The 17,679-nt window shown below is 36.4% G+C and overlaps 1 protein-coding gene across 1 annotated transcript in view; it reads right to left on the bottom strand.

The window, feature by feature from the left end:
- The window catches only part of orc3 (origin recognition complex, subunit 3), a 29,996-nt gene that overhangs the window by 2,999 nt on the left and 9,318 nt on the right, over positions 1-17,679 (bottom strand). The window contains exons 12-17 of the mRNA XM_082143476.1: positions 16,973-17,089; positions 13,906-13,985; positions 9,253-9,386; positions 6,785-6,864; positions 2,691-2,785; positions 2,467-2,608 (exon numbers count right to left, since the gene is read on the bottom strand). Coding sequence (XP_081999602.1) covers positions 2,467-2,608; positions 2,691-2,785; positions 6,785-6,864; positions 9,253-9,386; positions 13,906-13,985; positions 16,973-17,089 — 648 coding nt within the window. The remainder of the gene's footprint in view (positions 1-2,466; positions 2,609-2,690; positions 2,786-6,784; positions 6,865-9,252; positions 9,387-13,905; positions 13,986-16,972; positions 17,090-17,679) is intronic.

Here is a 17,679-nt window from a genome sequence, read left to right as displayed (position 1 = left end):
ATGAACTCTGTAGTAAAGCGTCAGCTTCAGCGCGCGCAGCTCAAACGGCAGTGCACGACTAATAAACTATTGAGACTGTAATATCACATAACATTATAAAGAGAACAATATTGTAATAAAACATTGTGAATTATTTGGGTTTAGTTGCCGTGTCGCGTTGCTCCAGGAAGACCGCGTCCACAACATGAGTAGTTCTGAATGAATGGCACGTAACTTAGTTCAAGTTCACTTGTGCATGAATTTGCGTCATTTTGTGCAGATATAATTTGTAATATTATGTTTATTTTGAATATACCTGATTAATCTCATATAGGACGCATTTCTTTTAGATAAATAACGTGCTAGCAAAGTGCTCCAGTTTAACGGTAGCAGATTCATTCAGCGCGTGCAGTTGTTCCAGGAAGAGCGCGTCCACAACAGTCACACATTCTAAGCGCATATGAGGCGGCGTTGGTGACACGTTGTATTAGTAGTTATATTTGATTATTAAATAATTAATTTAATTATCAATCACATCGAAACATTTTACATATAGCAACATATAGCGTTTTGAGCAGCATTTGCAGACCCTGTCATGGTGTTATAGCCACTGCAGTAGACGCATATCGCAGTATTAAGGCTAACGATTAATCGATTAATTGATCGTTAATTTAAACGAGGATCGATCATGGGAATTTGTGAAAATTGACATCCCTATTGGTAACATATGATAAGCCTCATTGGTGATATATTTGACATGTGGGGAGAGAGTTGTGGAAGGCCTATTCTTCATGTTAAACATAAATATATAGCAGCAAAGACAACGTCGGCAGTGTTGACGGCAAAATAGGCTACATAATAATTCGTTCTGTATTGAGAGGTGCAATATTTGAAAATCAATAATATTTTTTTTAATTACATTTATATTGTATTTATGTCAAAACTTTCAAACATCAAAATGTCATTTATTAATATGTATTCGTGTCAAAATGACATAGAAACATCTTTTCCTATTCTATTTTGCCTGGAAACGCTTCCAACACGCTTGCGTGTCGTGTGAAAAATAGGCGTCGGTTCTATTTCTAGCATGCAAGCGTTTTCCGCGCGTCTCGAGCTGCGCCCAGACGCGTGTGTCACACAGACAGTTAACATGGGAGCCAAAATAAAAACAGACACGACACGCAGCCCTGCACGCAGCCAGTGTGTCGCCGGCCTTACACATCTGGAACGCGGTCATTCTTTGAAGTATCGATACTAATAAATTAAGGAATCGTGACGTTTTTAATTTCCGATTTACTTTTGAAGTATCGGTGCACCGTGCAACAGAGCAAGGTAGGCAACGTACTTCCATATGTCACTCCTCGCGTCATCTTTTTCTACGAGTCGTGGACCACTTGTGCTCGCACATGCAGCCATCTCGCTGTAGTGTTTTGTCACATGACACTGACAGCGGCAGGTTCTTTGCTGCGTGCGTCAGGAAAAAAACACAGACGTCCATAGGGAGGCGTTTTTGTAATTTTTTTTAAGTATCGATACTGATCAATTTAGGTATCGTGACGTTTTTAATTTCCGAGTATCGCGATACTTTTGAAGTATCGGTACACCGTGCAACACTACACAGGATTGCCGCATACTGGATGTTTTTCCCTTTTCACACCATTCTTTGTAAACCCTAGAAATGGTTGTGCGTGAAAATCCCAGTAACTGAGCAGATTGTGAAATACTCAGACCGGCCCGTCTGGCACCAACAACCATGCCACGCTCAAAATTGCTTAAATCACCTTTCTTTCCCATTCTGACATTCAGTTTGGAGTTCAGGAGATTGTCTTGACCAGGACCACACCCCTAAATGCATTGAAGCAACTGCCATGTGATTGGTTGATTAGATCATTGCATTAATGAGAAATTGAACAGGTGTCCCTAATAATCCTTTAGGTGAGTGTATATCGCGGTATGTAAATAAATAGCACTATTGACACTTCAGAGTGATGAAATGCATGAATGAGAATAGAAAGAGTGGACGCACTTGATGTTAAAACAGTTATAAGCGCAATAAGTCAGCTGTGCTGTTAGTTTCTGGTAGTATCCACTGTATCAGGTGGATTTCTGCTTGCATTCACATTGGTAGTTAAAACTCAAATGTTGCATCACAACTTTAGATCAATTCTTCACTGCAATTAAAGTTTCTGAGCATTACCTTTCATATCTATACAGCGATGCTTTCCAACTATTATCCACCTATTATCCACTTATTCCAAAATGCATCAATGGATGCTCACTAAATGGGGAGTATAACAGTGCTTCAGCTTTATCAAGTGGACCTGATTGACACCTATAGAAGTCATTCACAAGAAGCTTTTGCTGATGTTTTGGGGGGCCTTAGGCCTTTGAGTTTGGGAAGCTCTGACAATACAACATATTGGCTAATGAAAATGTAGGCCAGAAATTAAGATTGGAATTGGTTAGTCAGAATGAGAGGTCAGTTACCTGCAGGTAGTGGAAAGGATGACTGAGAGCCGTCTGAATGGATGTGCGAGGGGTGACATTGAGGCGCTGTCTCAGGATCCCTGAGGAACTGTAGTAGCACACTTCACTGAGTGGCTGGAGTTCTGCAGGAGTCAGGTATTCTCTGAACAGAGGTCCACAAACTTTTTGTGAGATAAGCAAATAATTAAGCACACCACGCTTATAGTGTTGTGTTATCTCCTTACCTCACAAGGCTGTCGATAAACTCGATCACCTGGCTTCGAAGCACTTCATATGGATTCATTCTCTTTGTCCTTCGGGACTCTTTTTCGAGCAGCGTCTGCACATAGAATCATGTCAATAGTTCATTTTAAATCCACCAATACTATTTTTCCAAAGCTGAACCAAAGTACTTGATATATAGTATGGTCTGAGGACTAGTACTTAGTGTTGCCACGATACCAACATTTCAGTAGTCAGTACATAATATACAAGTGAATTGTCACGATTCTTGATAATTTTTTTTATAAAATAAAAATGCACGTTGCTGATTGAGGCTGTCAACAAAAGATGTGTCAAAGTGAAAGTTAAAAATTAATATGATCTGTTGGTCAATGTAGCACAATCACACGATGTCAGAAATTTGACGTGTCGACAGAATCACTTAAACCCACGCAACAGTGCGCATCATACACTTACACGGTAATCGGAATAACAGCACAGTTTGATTTAATTTTTTTCAATTATGTAACCACATCAATCCGAATGAATTGGCCAAATCCGATTTAAATTTCATTCGGATTGTAAGGGGTGGTTTAAACTAGAGGTCGACCGATTCATCGGTTTTGCCGATTAATCGGCGCCGATAGTTGATTGGTGGAACTATCGTTATCGGCAAAAATACATACCGATAGTTTTTCCTGGTTGCGTCCGTTGCTGGAGCAGCTGAGCGCGCTGTCATTCATTACACAGTAAGAGAGAGCTGAGAAGGGTCTGCTGGCATCATGCAGTACAAGAGCGGCCTCTACAGGTGTAATAAAAACTATCGCTGATGCCTCGTGTTGTTTATTTCGACACGTGATGCTGCGTGCTGCACTGAGAGCACACGCTGCGTGGAGAGCGCTGACATCAGATGCGCGTTTAAAGCACCGACAGCTAAAAGGTAGTCTATGTATACAGTACATTTTGTCATATCATTATAAAGTGATTAATTTGTTGACTAAATGCTGCATTAGTAGAGAAAGAACAGCACAAGCACAACAGTAGCCTATGTTTGTTTGCCTTCGAGGCTGAGAGGACGCTAACATTAGTATTACCTCAAGCGGTTAAAACACTGACAAAAATAAACGTAAGTCCGACCCGAATGTTTAATGTCACAATTGTTACCTCTATTTGCATTAGTTTATATCCAGCTGGTCACTTTTATGCATTTAATATGCACAGAAGATGCATATTTAAAGCTAGAGATGTAAGATAGCAAACTCATATGTTCATACAGCCGACAGAAACATAAACAAATCAGAAAAGCATTCGATTTCGGTTATTTTTTTCATCATCACTTTAATACGTTTTGTTATTTTGATTAGATAATCATCAAGTGTTTATAAAATAGAAGCAAAAGTGTGAGACTATACATTTAATATTTATGTCATTTCAATGCTCTGGCATTGTAGATATTTAAGCATGACTGTTTGGATATGAAATGATAACACTTACAATAAAATTCCATATGTAACATTAACTAAGGTTAATAACTTCTGTATAAGGATTGTTCATTATTTGTTAATTAACATGTACTAATACATTTTTAAATTAAGGTTTTTATTTGTTAACCATAGTTAATGCACTATCAAACTAACATGAATGATCAAGGTGCAATTGTATTGCTCAAATATTATACCGATCAAATTTTGTTACTTTTTTATTCATTAAGTTGGCTTAATGAAAATAACAGTTTAATAGTTACATTTTGAGTGTAACTGGTTTTATTTGTTATTTAGAGTATTACTTTTTGTTTCAGTTTGAATGAATGTCTTTTATTGACTTCAATATTTATTCATATTATATATTTATTTCATTTAGCATGTTTTCATGGTTCAATACAGTTTTATTATTTTTATAATAAAGTTCAGCACTGTTTTACTTGGAGTGTTATGTTTGTTTTTATCCAGTATCAATTTTAAAAACTATCGGTTGATTAATCGGTTATCGGCAAGTATGGCCCAACCTAGCTATCGTTATCGGTAAAATCCACTATCGGTCGACCTCTAGTTTAAACCTTTTCTAATCTGTTCCATAGGACATTAACACTTGATCGGATTGAAAACTGAAACTGGAAAGTTCTGTGGATGTGCAATGACGTATCATTATCAATATTAATATTATGATAAATGATAAAAATAAAGCCTGCATTTTAAAACAAAGAAAAGAAGCTATAGTAAGAGGATGCTATGCGGCAACAGTGGCAATCTCTGTATATTCATGCATTGTGCGCATGTTTTAAATTCTGTGACGCAAACGCGCACATCAACCCTATCACTTTGTTTAGATTTCATGTAAACGTCAAGTTTATTCCGATTGAAACAAATGGTGTCCATTTAAACGTAGCTAGTAATTATAAACACAAACCAGCATCAATATTAAGTACTTCACACTGTCAGATAGTAAAATAGACTGAAGTTTGGGAAACGTAGTAAGGTTTTTTGCAGTTAAATGAGAATAAAACAGAGGTTTTAACTCTAGGTTATCCTGTAAATTCCTCCCCTGCTCGGGAAGCCCAGTTAGATCCTCTCTCAACCAATGTACGCAAACAAAAACCTTGGGGTGATCTTTGACGCTTCACTATTTTTTGATAAACAAATTAGTGCTGTTATTAGAGGAATCTTTTTCTATTAGATCTTTTGTAAAGTTAAATAATCTTCTTTCAAGCAAAGATTTAGAAGTTGTGATTCATGCACTTGTAACATCACGATTAGATTATTGCAACTCTTTATTCTGGTCTACCTCAATCTTCCTTATCACGATTGATATTTGTTCAAAATGTGGCCGCAAGACATTTGACTGGGTCTAAAAAGAGAGACCATATCTCCCCTATTTTAGCATCGCTCCACTGGCTTCCGATTAAATTCAGAGTTGATTTTAAAATCCTTATGTTTGTATTATTGTCCGGCCGTGCACCAAGGAATATTAGTGATCCTGCTAGGGCACTTAGATCTTCTAATCACTTGCTCTTAACTGTGTCACGGTGTCGCGCGCAGTTTTTTTGTGCTGCACACACCACACCTAACATTCCTGCTGGCATCTCCTAACACTAATCAAACAACAAAAGACAACGAGATAATTCACTTGTTCTTGACTGAATAACTTTTGTAACTATATTTGTAATGTATACTTTTTTTCTTATAAAGTGCAGTGTTATTTTACATTTGATTACAGTTTCTGTACCTGAAAATCTTAAAACACTTTATTTCAATCATATCTTTGTTCAGTTGTATCTATTTGTTGCGATAGCTAATTATTTTATTTGTTCTTTTATTGTTTATTGCCTTTAATAATGCTTCAATATATTAGTTAGGCTAGTTGTTTTTCTATGGTATTTTTAAACCACAGGAAAACGTTCCTTGCATAAGTGTTCTGAAGCCATGATATTCAGCTACAATTAAATGTTTTGCAATAAGACTAAATGTGAATGATATCCAAGTAGTTGTTTTTTTTACCTTATTGAAATCGAAATAAGGAATCGATAAGCAGAATCGAAATCGGAATCGTTAAAATTAAAACGATAGCCAACCCTAGTGATCGGGCCTTTTCTGTGGCCCGGCCCAAGCTTGGGAATGGTCTCCCCTATCGTGTGAGGTCTGCTCCTTCATTGGACATTTTTAAATCTACTCTTAAATCGTATTTTTATTCTTTAGCTTTTGGAAACCTGCACTTATTGTTTTTATTGTGTATACCTGCTTTGTACTCTGTACTTCACTTTGGAACAATCTTTATTGTGTTTAAATGTGCTTTATAAATAAAAGTGGTTGTTGTGTTGCTGTTTTACAGTAATATTATATTTATTTGTTACTTTAAAATTATGAACCAAAGCAAGATCATGCTGTATTAATGCCTCCTGTTACAAAATCTGTGTCTTATCTCAGTACCTGAGAATGAATAAACCATCACCTTTGTACACAGAAAGGCATATCACTGTTTGGAAGTGCAATTTGTGTATAACAATATGCTCTCTATAATGGTTGTCCCTTTTTAAATGTACACATTACTCATTACATCCATGTAACACGTGCTAGAAAAAAACGAATTCCAATTAAGCTAAATAAAACGACAAATACTTTACCTTTTGAAGCTGAAAGAGATCTGTTCTTCTGTTCTTCTCCAAGATGACACCATCCCCAGTGGAATCTTCTGAAGTGACACCTGAAAGGCAAAGCAATGTGTTACAAAGGGTTTTACTGTACATCTAGTGATTCAATTTTTAATGCACTCAATTCTTTGCAAATGATTGCAAATTATAAGCAACTCAGGCTGGCTTATTGCCACACAAACTCGAAATAACCCAATTCAGCATAACAGAAGAACTCCTTTAAAAAAATATTATATATCTTAAGTTCAACAAGGAAATAAAAGTGCATTATTTACATGCCCTGTTATGCAGTGAAAACAACCCCCCCCCCCAAAAAAAGACTTTTGCTTCAAGACTTTAAGTTTAGGTACATAAAAGTCAGTTACATAAAACAGTACATTGGTCTATCTGAATCATAAAAATAAGACTACTCTTTGGCAATCTGCTAGTTGGTCGGACTAGGTTTTAAAGACTAAGGGCCCTATTTTAACGATCTGAAACGCAAGTGTCAAGCGCAAAGCGCAAGTAACTTTGTGGGCGGGTCTCGGCGCTGTTGCTATTTTCCCGGCGGGATAAATGACTCTTGCACCAGGCGCAAATCTAAAATGGGTTGGTCTGAAGTAGCTTCATTATTCATAGGTGTGGTTTGGGCGTAACGTGAAATAAACCAATCAGAGCGTCATCTCACATTCCCTTTTAGAGCAGAGGTGCTTTTTCCATAGCGGATTGCTATTGTAACGGCGGATTTGCCAGGCGCGCGCCAGGAGCGGTTCACAGCCAAGGAGAGCAACGCTCTCGTCACGGCCGTAAAAGAGAGAAGTTACATTGAAATGGAGAAACCCACCCAAATTAACTTCGGTTAAACAGGCGTATGATAATTTGGGTAAATGTGTAAGCTAGATGTATGCTTTTATAATAAATTGTCTATCTAATTATCTATCTAATTATCTATCTATCTATCTATCTATCTATCTATCTATCTATCTATCTATCTATCTATCTATCTATCTATCTATCGTAATAATGTATGATTTGCAAAAATGAAAACTGCTGCTTCTGTGTAGATGAGAGAATCAAAGTGTATGCGCGTTGGTCACACGCTACATTGATTATGGCCAAGCATGCGCCCTTAAAATAGCATATGAATAACATGCGCAACGCGCCACTGACTTTAAACTATTTTTTCCTGGTTAGCGGCGCAATTGTTTTCTAAACCTGCAAAATAGCATGAAGGAACGTTTGCGCCGGAACACGCCGCCTCTTTGCGCTGAACCGCCCCCGGGAGCGCAAGTCTATTTCTTAGTTAACCGACGTGCTTCTGAGGAGGGAAAAGTCCGCTTTGCGCGGGTGCAAAATAGGAATGATACATGCGTCGGTGTACAAAGTCACTTGCGCTGGGTGCAAGATAGGGCCCTAAATGTTCATTTTTGGGTCAACTATCCCTATAAATCGTTGTTAACACTCCACCGGTGAGAGACCTGACCATGTCCACCAACCTTGTAAATGAGAAGATTTTTTTTTTTTTTATTGACTAGTAACATGCTGACAAAAAGGATTTATTGTAACACTATAATTTTTGGAAATATTTACATCTACTCAATCATCAGCCCAAACCAACGGACATTAACATTCTGTTTATGATGAGCATGAACTGCAGTTATGTTGTCTGCTGTTTTAAAGCCAGTTGGAATCTTATTGACTTTCAAAGTTTTTATCATTTTTATCAGCTGAAAAAAAAAATGAAAAGTTATTCTAATGATATCATTTGTCAGTGTCATTATTGTTATGGTGTGGGCTTTCTCTATTCTCATTAGAACGATTATTAAAACATTATCATTATAGCTGTTGTCCTTGGTGTGAATGGGCCTTAATTCTCCTTCAATTGTGAGTTTTTGCAGAAAGCAGAGTTCTGAAACTTCTTGTGAATACAAATTGAGCTTTCCCTAAGCCATCTAAGAGATTCAGAAAAATGTGTGGATAAAATTGTCTACTGATGATTCCACATGTATACTAGAGTTAAGAATACACAGCTAGCACAGTGAACATGCAGGGGACTTGAGGACGCTCGCTTGAGGTGGATACATGTTTTATTAGATAAGAAAATGAGCATGAACTACCGTGGAAACATGTTTACAGAATAAATTGCTTGATGTGATGTGACTTCAAGTCATGTTGACTTGTAAACTCAGAAGAAAATATCAGCAGATCAATATTTTTGCATAGCATTCCAAATGTTGCTCTGAATAAGATTGCCATTAAAATGATTAATAAAATGAATCACATTTACTGACACAGTTTTGTTCCCAAAAATAAGGCATTTCATATTCTTTTCCAATTTCTCCAGAAGTGACTAGTTTGTTCTCTTGAACCCACTGAATGGAAAAGCAAATAGTTTGTGATATTCTGATTATTTCTATTAAATACATTTGAAACTTGAATGTAAACAACACATACTGACTTACCCTCCAGCGCTTCTAATCTGCCAATAAAATCTTCCACTTGTTGAAGAACATTCTGCATTCTTTTGGTTTTGGCAGATTTAAGAATTTCAGCACACTTCTCTAAAGCTGCAACGAGCTCATCTTTTGCAAGAATCCTGGGGAGAAATAATCAAGAGTGACACTGAAACTGGAGCAATCCCTCCAATAAATACAGTAACCACTGAATCATAAAACTAAATAAAACAACAACAACATACATACATACACATCAGGTGTTTACATTCCAGCTTCTATGATTATGTTCATGGCAAGAGCCAGGTTTAGTTATTCAAAACTAAAAATAAAGATGTTTAAGATTTAGTCGTTTTTTAACACAATTTAAAAGATTAATATTACCCTTTAAAAAAAAAAAAAAAAAACTCACTTGAGAGAAGTGAGTGAGGATTTGGGAAGAGAAACAAGAAATTCCATGTGTAGTCCAGTGTTATAACTCATGGAATATTGTTAAAATCATGGAAAAGCAGACAAAGCTTAATCCAAATTTATAGGCTCACATCCCTTTCACTCGGCACAAAAACAAACGTTTATATATTCGCAATGTTGCTAAACTATTATTTATTATGTAAACAATGCTTTGTAATTCACTTATGTCCCAATAACCACATAAAAACACATTGTTTGGTGTACCACCACAGTGGAGTGGTTGTCACGCTGACCGGAACAGCTATTCGGTTCAACCAACAATTTATTTATTTAGCATTTTAGTTTGATCATAAATAGGCTTGGATGTGAATGTGTTTGCATGCAAACATGACTTTTATATTCTGGAAAATACGGTATTAGAGGCCATTGAAACAGAACATGTTTTTGCTGTTACCGTTTACGTCAGTGGAACAAAAAAAAAAAACGCAAGGTCTATAGATGCAAATTTATACAAGTTGAACTTCTTTTAACTTGAATGCCGCATTTTTTAGAACACCATTTTATGCGTTATACACTGCAAAGACAAGGTGCAACTGTCCAACACATCCATCTAGTGCATGTTTACATAGAACTAGGGCTGGTCCGAATACCATTTTTTGAGCTTCGAAGCTTCAGTAGTAATGAACATCGAATATTCGAAGCTTCGGAGAGAGGGTGCTGAAAATATTCTTCTCTCTAATAAAGGCAGGAATCTCTATGTGTCTGTATGTCCGTTTGCATTTTGATTATTTCGAGAACCGTTCATCCAATCGACTTCACAAGGGAGTGCAGTGTCTCATTTGGTGCAATATAGATGGACACGCGACACATTCAGAATAATAAACTTTTAGTAAACTACAGCGAGCGGGAAGCGGCACGGACAGGGCTTATATGCTCCGAGAACGGACACTACACTAGTGATATAAAATGCACACACACAGGTCTGTTAAATTAAGCAATACTTTTAAGGTAGTCTAATATTTTTCTGACTAACAAATTACTGACACAGTAAAGTGTAGATTTAAATAAAGAAAAACAAAATTTAAATAAAGAAAAACGAAATTTAAATAAATAAAAAACGAAATTGAAATAAAGTAAAACGTAATTTAAATAAATAAAAACGAAATTTAAAGAAAAAACGAAATTGAAATGAAGAAAAACGAAATTGAAATGAAGAAAAACGAAATTGAAATAAAGAAAAACGAAATGAAGTTAAATTAAAAACGAGATTAATTTAGATTGATAATAACGGGTAAAAAGGCTAATACATTTTGTTTCTATTAGCCTATTCTATTTTCCACAATGTCAAAGCAACGCAGCTTAACCCAAAACACAAGCTCAGGCATGCACTTCGGTCCATACAAACTCCGCTGTTCTGCGCTCTAGCCAGAGAACACTCCTGTTGCTGGAACATAGACGTCGGTTCTATTTCTAGCATGCACGCGTTTTCCGCATGGCTCGAGCCGCGCCTGAGACGCGTGTCTCACGCAGGCAGTGTGCAAACTCCAACCTGTTAACATGGGAGCCGAAATAAAAACGGACACGCCACACAGCTGAGACGCTCACGCCACGCAGGCGCAGCCAGTGTGTCGCCGGCCTTATTCAAGCGCGAATGAGAACAGTTTCGCGGGGGATCCCAGGTGTGAAAAAAACAACAAAACAAAAACCGAATATTCGAATGTCAAATTTTCAAATCGAATACCAACCCACCGAACGAATATTCGATTATTCGGGTACAGCCCTACATAGAACAACAATGGAAAAGCAGCGCAGTAGAATGTAAAAACAGGTTCTGTGGGAATGGGCCCTGTGTTTTAAGGGGGTTTTCACGCTGTTGATACACTCCGAGTATGAGCGTGATCTTTCCCAGACCCGCAGTGTTGGACTAGCTGGTCACACTCATTTGATTCTTTCGAACCCTGTAGCATTCATCTTACATCATTACAAACGTGCATGGCGAATGATAGAAAACAGGAAGCAGGTCAAATACATTGTCTTTTTTATTAATTTGGTGCTATTATGCGCAGCAGAGTAAACGACATTTGGGTTTACTGTTTGTGTGCTGCATGAAGGCGGCTTTCTGCTGCTTACAAACGGACTCTTTTGAGGAGTCAGCGGATTGAGAGCCCTTCATTTGCCTCTCTGATTGCACTCACAATGTGCGAATACACTGCATGCTCACTCTCGCTCTTATCCAAGGGAAATCATCACCACTGTCATCTCTTACATGTATTTTGTTGAATGACATCGGATAAAATGCACGCACAGGTTACTTTACTTCCTGAACAATTGCGCAATTCCTACAGTACTGAACTTGGGTTCAGTAAACCCAAGTGATGTACAGACCCAGTGCGCTCCCGAGTGCGTTCGACTGCTTTCACATTACCAATATTTCATGCGAACCGTGCCCCTTTTCGAATTAAACTGCCAGTGTGAAAGCGCCCAAAGTTGCTCCACCCATGTGTCTGATCCATGATTGCTCACACGTGTTTACACTTGCCCTATTGTGTTGTTCTAACTCCTGTGATTGCTTGAGTTAACAGATCTGTACTCTCGAGTCTTAGAGCAGTGCTTCTCAAACATGCTTCTCAGTGAGGGGCTGTTTACACCTGGCCACTTCATGCGTTTTCTCAGATCGGATAGCTATCCGATTTTTCAAAACGATTCCATTTACACCTGGTAACATAAATGTGTTTTTGAAAAACGGATATAAATCCGATCTTCAATTCCCGCGCTATATGCAGATTTAATGGAGTGCACGTCACCGAAAGCAACAGATATTAGCTGCATTTTATTGATCATCAGCTAATTTAAAAATCAAAGACCACAATAAGAGAGAGCGGCAACAGTGCTACATCGCTTTCTGCCAGGACTTTTACGTGCTTTTCCCAAACCACTGAAGTGACGTCGACGTCCGGGTTAGCGGTAGCATGAGCCGTCAGGCAAGTGTTATTTAAATAAACTCCTGATGTACTTACAAACTTTCCAATGCCTCGTTTTATGAGTACAGAACCTATTTGTACTACTGTATAAGTTTGGTACCATTCTGGGCATTATTAGTGGGGTACTTTACGAGATACATCATAGAATCCATTAGCGCCTGCACTAAGCCATTCGGCTGATTTCTCTAAATAAGCTCTAACTTTAATAATGTTCAACCAAGGGAAAAAAGGCTTCTGGGGGGGTGTTTAGCTCGAGGTCATGGTGCAAAGGACCCTAGGTTGATTTTACTCCGAACCTTCCCTTTAAGCTAAGAGAAAGGGCGGGGTTGACCTCGTTGCTATGGATGATGTCAACACGCTTACTAACTATGGCCACATTGATTAGCTAATAGGGGAGGAGTCTCTGTCAGTGATTTAATCATAGAAATAGTGTAGAACGAGGGATCACGTTGCAATATTCAAACAAAGATTTTAAAATAAAAAATGTTGTCATATTCAAATAAAGATTTTAAAATGTAAGATGTTTATTTTTTAACTTGTTCTCCATCATTCAATGCATTTTGTCTGTACATAAATGAACCTTAATGTTATGTCATCGCAGATTAAAATCAATAAATCAAAATATTTATTGCATTTATGAAGAAAAGGCTCAGCACCCAAGGCTCTATCGCTATTGCCTCAATGGTGTACAGTGTCTTTGGGCGAAATGCTGAGGAGGATTGCCAGCAGTAGCCATTTTGGGATTATTTGTGATTTGGTCTTAGGAGTGACATAATTCCGTTTTTTGCCTCCCATGTGGCACAGATGGGAAATGACCCCCAACTGTGTAAGCAGGAAAAAAGCACCTGGATTCCGATATTCTCAGATCAGTTTCAGGCCTCATTCATATGTGGAAATAAATCTGACATAAATAGGATACGTACATTTGCGTCTGTCATGTAAGAAGACAGATCGGATATTCCGATCAATGTACATCATTGAAAAAGCAATGGTAGCGCTCAACCTTACCAACCAAAGACAAGTTTCATTGGTTCTTGCAGAAGCTCAAACGTGCTGGTGTAACATGCGAGAATGAACCTCATTGGTTCCTGCGTGTTAAGCAAGCATGCTTGACGTCAACTCAGGTGGTCACCAACCGCGATCACATGGTAAAAAACAACAACACTCAGACTCTTTTTTAGATTCTGACTATAATTCCATCCAAAATAAAAAAAAATATTTAACTAACAAGACAAAAGGTCATTTCTGACAGGTTAGTAGACTGGGTTACCTCAGAAGTTGCATGGCTGAGTCATATTCCTCTGTCTCCCACAGATTCTTCTCAATGCAGGATACATGGAGTTCTCGTATCTAAGCACAGTAACAGTTACATGTGATGAACATTAAACACTAGCCATTGTCTTTAGTTCTTAATTCAACTCATTTTGCTAGAAAAAAAAAGTTTGATATATATACACTACCGTTCAAAAGTTTGGGGTCAGTAAGATTTTTTTTTTAATGTTTTTAAAAGAAGTATCTTCTGCTCACCAAGGCTGCATTTATTTGATTAAAAACAATAAAAAAAAAACAGTAATATTGTGAAATATTATGACAATTTAAAATGACTGTTTTCTATTCTAATATATTTTAAACTGTAATTTATTCCTGTGATCAAAGCTGAATTGTCAGCATCATTACTCCAGTCTTCAGTGTCACATGATCCTTCAGAAATCATTCTAATATGATGATTTGATGCTCAAGAAACATTCATTATTATTATCAATGTTGAAAACAGTCGTGTACAAATTTTTTTCTAAATTCTTTGATGAATAGAAAGTTCAAAATAACAGCATTCATTTAAAATAGAATATTTTCTAACATTATAAATGTCTTTACTGTAACTTTTGATCAGTTTAACTCATCCTTGATGAATAAAATTATTGATTTATTTTATTTATTTCCCCCCCCCCCAAAAAAAAATTCTTACTGACCCCAAACTTTTGAACGGTAGTGTTTAATGTTACAAAAGCTTTAGATTTCAGATAAATGCTGTTCTTTTGAACTTTCTATTCATCAAAGAATTTTGAAAAAAAATTGTACACAACTGTTTTCAACATTGATAATAATAATGAATGTTTCTTGAGCATCAAATCATCATATTAGAATGATTTCTGAAGGATCATGTGACACTGAAGACTGGAGTAATGATGCTGAAAATTCAGCTTTGATCACAGGAATAAATTACACTTTACTGTATATTCACATAGAAAACAGCTGTTTTAAATTGGAATAAAATTTCACAATATTACTGTTTTTGTTTGTATTTTTAATCAAATAAATGCAGCCTTGGTGAGCAGAAGATACTTCTTTTAAAAACATTAAAAATCTTACTGACTTACTGACTTTTGAACGGTAGTGTATATATATCAAACTTTTTTTTTCTAGCAAAATGTACCCATCAATGTTTAATGGGACACCAGTGTCCTGTTTCTATGCTTTTTTAGATTCACTGCATGATAGCCAATAAATCCTTGTTTAAGAGGATCAACAAACCATAAATTGTTAGACAGGTTTTACAATATAAATGTAACAGTAACAGTGTCCGAATTTCTTTGAAAAACTTTGTGAATAGAGACTGAGACTGGTAGGCCACATGACAACGGCAACATGACAAATATAGTACATCTTTATTATATTCATTCTATACAATCTACATTGTGTTCTGAAAAAGAAAAGATAATTTGACCATTTTGTCTTGGAAGTAAATTATTACTTGATCACTTAATTTGGTTTAAATACTGGGTAATATTTAGAGGTGGGAATCTTTAGTCACCTCACGATCCGATCCGATTCCGAAGGTCACGATCCGATTCCAGATTGATTCTTTATCTACTTTTCCCCCCTTATTAATTCATTAGTTTACATAAATAATTAAGTACTTTTTAAAAAAATTATTACAAATTTAAAAAAATTATTAAAACTGTTGTATTTTAAGAATTTTAAACTTATATAACTTCAAACCATACAAGCAAGTAGCAAATAATAAAGAGGAGCATAGAAACATGACAAACAACAAACAAAGAGTGCTTTCAGTATTTAAGATTATCTGAACATTTTCCATTCAAGAACTGTGAGTGATTTTTCTTCATCGTACTTTTGTATTTTACTATGGCATAGACTGCGGGAGATCTATTAAGCTGCATTCACGCTCGGATCTCTTTTGAAACATAAGAAGCAATGTGGTTTGTCCTGTCCGTTTAATCCCTTAAGACATAACTGGCTGTGTTTACGTTCATTTTGCACAAGTATATTAAACCACTTACACGGAGTCGCACAGCCGCTTGCGCGAGCAGTCTCGTACAGCATTTAAAATTGAAAGTAGCCTTCTGTTAGTGAGATTCATATTTTAAATATAAGTCCACTGCATTCCAAACCACATAAATGATGACTTCGTAGAGCATTTGTAAGGAAAATACAGACGGGCGAGACAGCACACTTTAAGTGTAACATCAAAACAAGCGCACGTCTCTCACAGCATCCTGTGCAATGAAGCCTGTGAATGTCCTTGTAATTCGCTTCAACCTTTCCGAACTTTATGAAAGATATTATTTTACGGAAGGTTCGAGTTGTGTACGTGTGTGAGGAATTGTTAGCAAGCAGAAGACGGGTGTTTCTAAAGCAAACTCAGCGTCATCGCACATCTGGTAAAAAACTAAGCTCAGAATCGATTCTGAAATTCTCAGAATCGATCCAGAATCGTTGGAGAGAGAATCGCGATGCATCGATGGATCGTTTTTTTCTCCCACCACTAGTAATATTAATTAACATGTACTTACTATAAAGTTTGGGTTTGGGGTTACAGGTAACACTTTATTTTACAGTGTCACTGTTACTTGTTACATCTAGTTAGTTTAGTAATTGCTATAAATTATGCATAATTACATGCAACTAACCCTAAACAAAACCAAACCCTAATCCTAACCCTATAGTAAGTACATTAACTTACTTAATATTACTCAGTACTTAAATGTATAGTTACAGTGTGACAAAGACATTAAAATAAAGAGTAACCGTGTTCCTGTTACAGTGTAATTATACTTATACAGTGTACTTACTATAGGGTTAGGGTAGGATTAAGGTTTGGTTGAGGGTTAGTTGCATGTAATTATGCCTAATTTATAGTTATTACTATAGTAAATACAAGTAATGTGTAGCAAGGACACATTAAAATAGTTTAAAGTGTTAAAGGGTTTAGTTGCATGTAATTATGCATAATTTACTGTTATTAATATTAAGTACATGTAATGTGTACTGAAGTCAATGTTTAAAAAGAAAGTGTTGCCAAAAGGTCTACTTACGTGCTTTCCGAGAGGAAACTTAGGCAGTAATGATGTCAAAGAGTGCAGACATTGAAGAATTGGATAGTAATTTTTGTGGTATTTATGGAGTTTTTTCAGTAATTTTTGACATACATCCTGAAAAGACACAAATCACAAAAGAAGATTAGTTGATTGCTTATATACAAAATAAAGAAAACAAACAAGATGCCCCTTTTAATTTTTTTTTACTTTCGTTTTGTTAGTCTAACCAGAACCGATGGATACATCATGACCCAAAGAATCCATAGACACAAAGTTCACAATTCAGGCAAGTAGTGTTGGGGTAACACATTCTCATGTTGTTTATGCGGCTATTTGTGCATTTAAAACTAAACCCCTGGAAAAAAAAATGGTTAATTTTAATGGGTCACAGACTTATCCATTATTCGGTTGTCAGTTAAATGAAATTAAATAAAAATTAAATGAACATCCCTACTGTGAGAAATAAGCCTTGAACTTACCTCAGAACAACACAATGCAGCTTGATCCAGCAGATATAACTTCTGATTAGTAAGTCATTTATTCTTATTTGCATTAGTTAACGTTATTTTTACAAACTTGTACACATTTTATTAGTTGGCCTTTTCCCAAATATATTAGGCTTTATCACATATTGGCAATAAAAGATAAACATAAAACATAAAATGTTGTATATACTGTGTGATAATGCATACAAAGCACATGTG

The sequence above is a fragment of the Leuciscus leuciscus genome, assembly GCF_965113295.1.
Source record: "Leuciscus leuciscus genome assembly, chromosome: 17".
Classification (NCBI taxonomy): domain Eukaryota; kingdom Metazoa; phylum Chordata; class Actinopteri; order Cypriniformes; family Leuciscidae; genus Leuciscus; species Leuciscus leuciscus.
The sequence above is the reverse complement of the archived record's forward strand: the minus strand, read 5'-3'. Positions and strand labels throughout refer to the sequence as shown.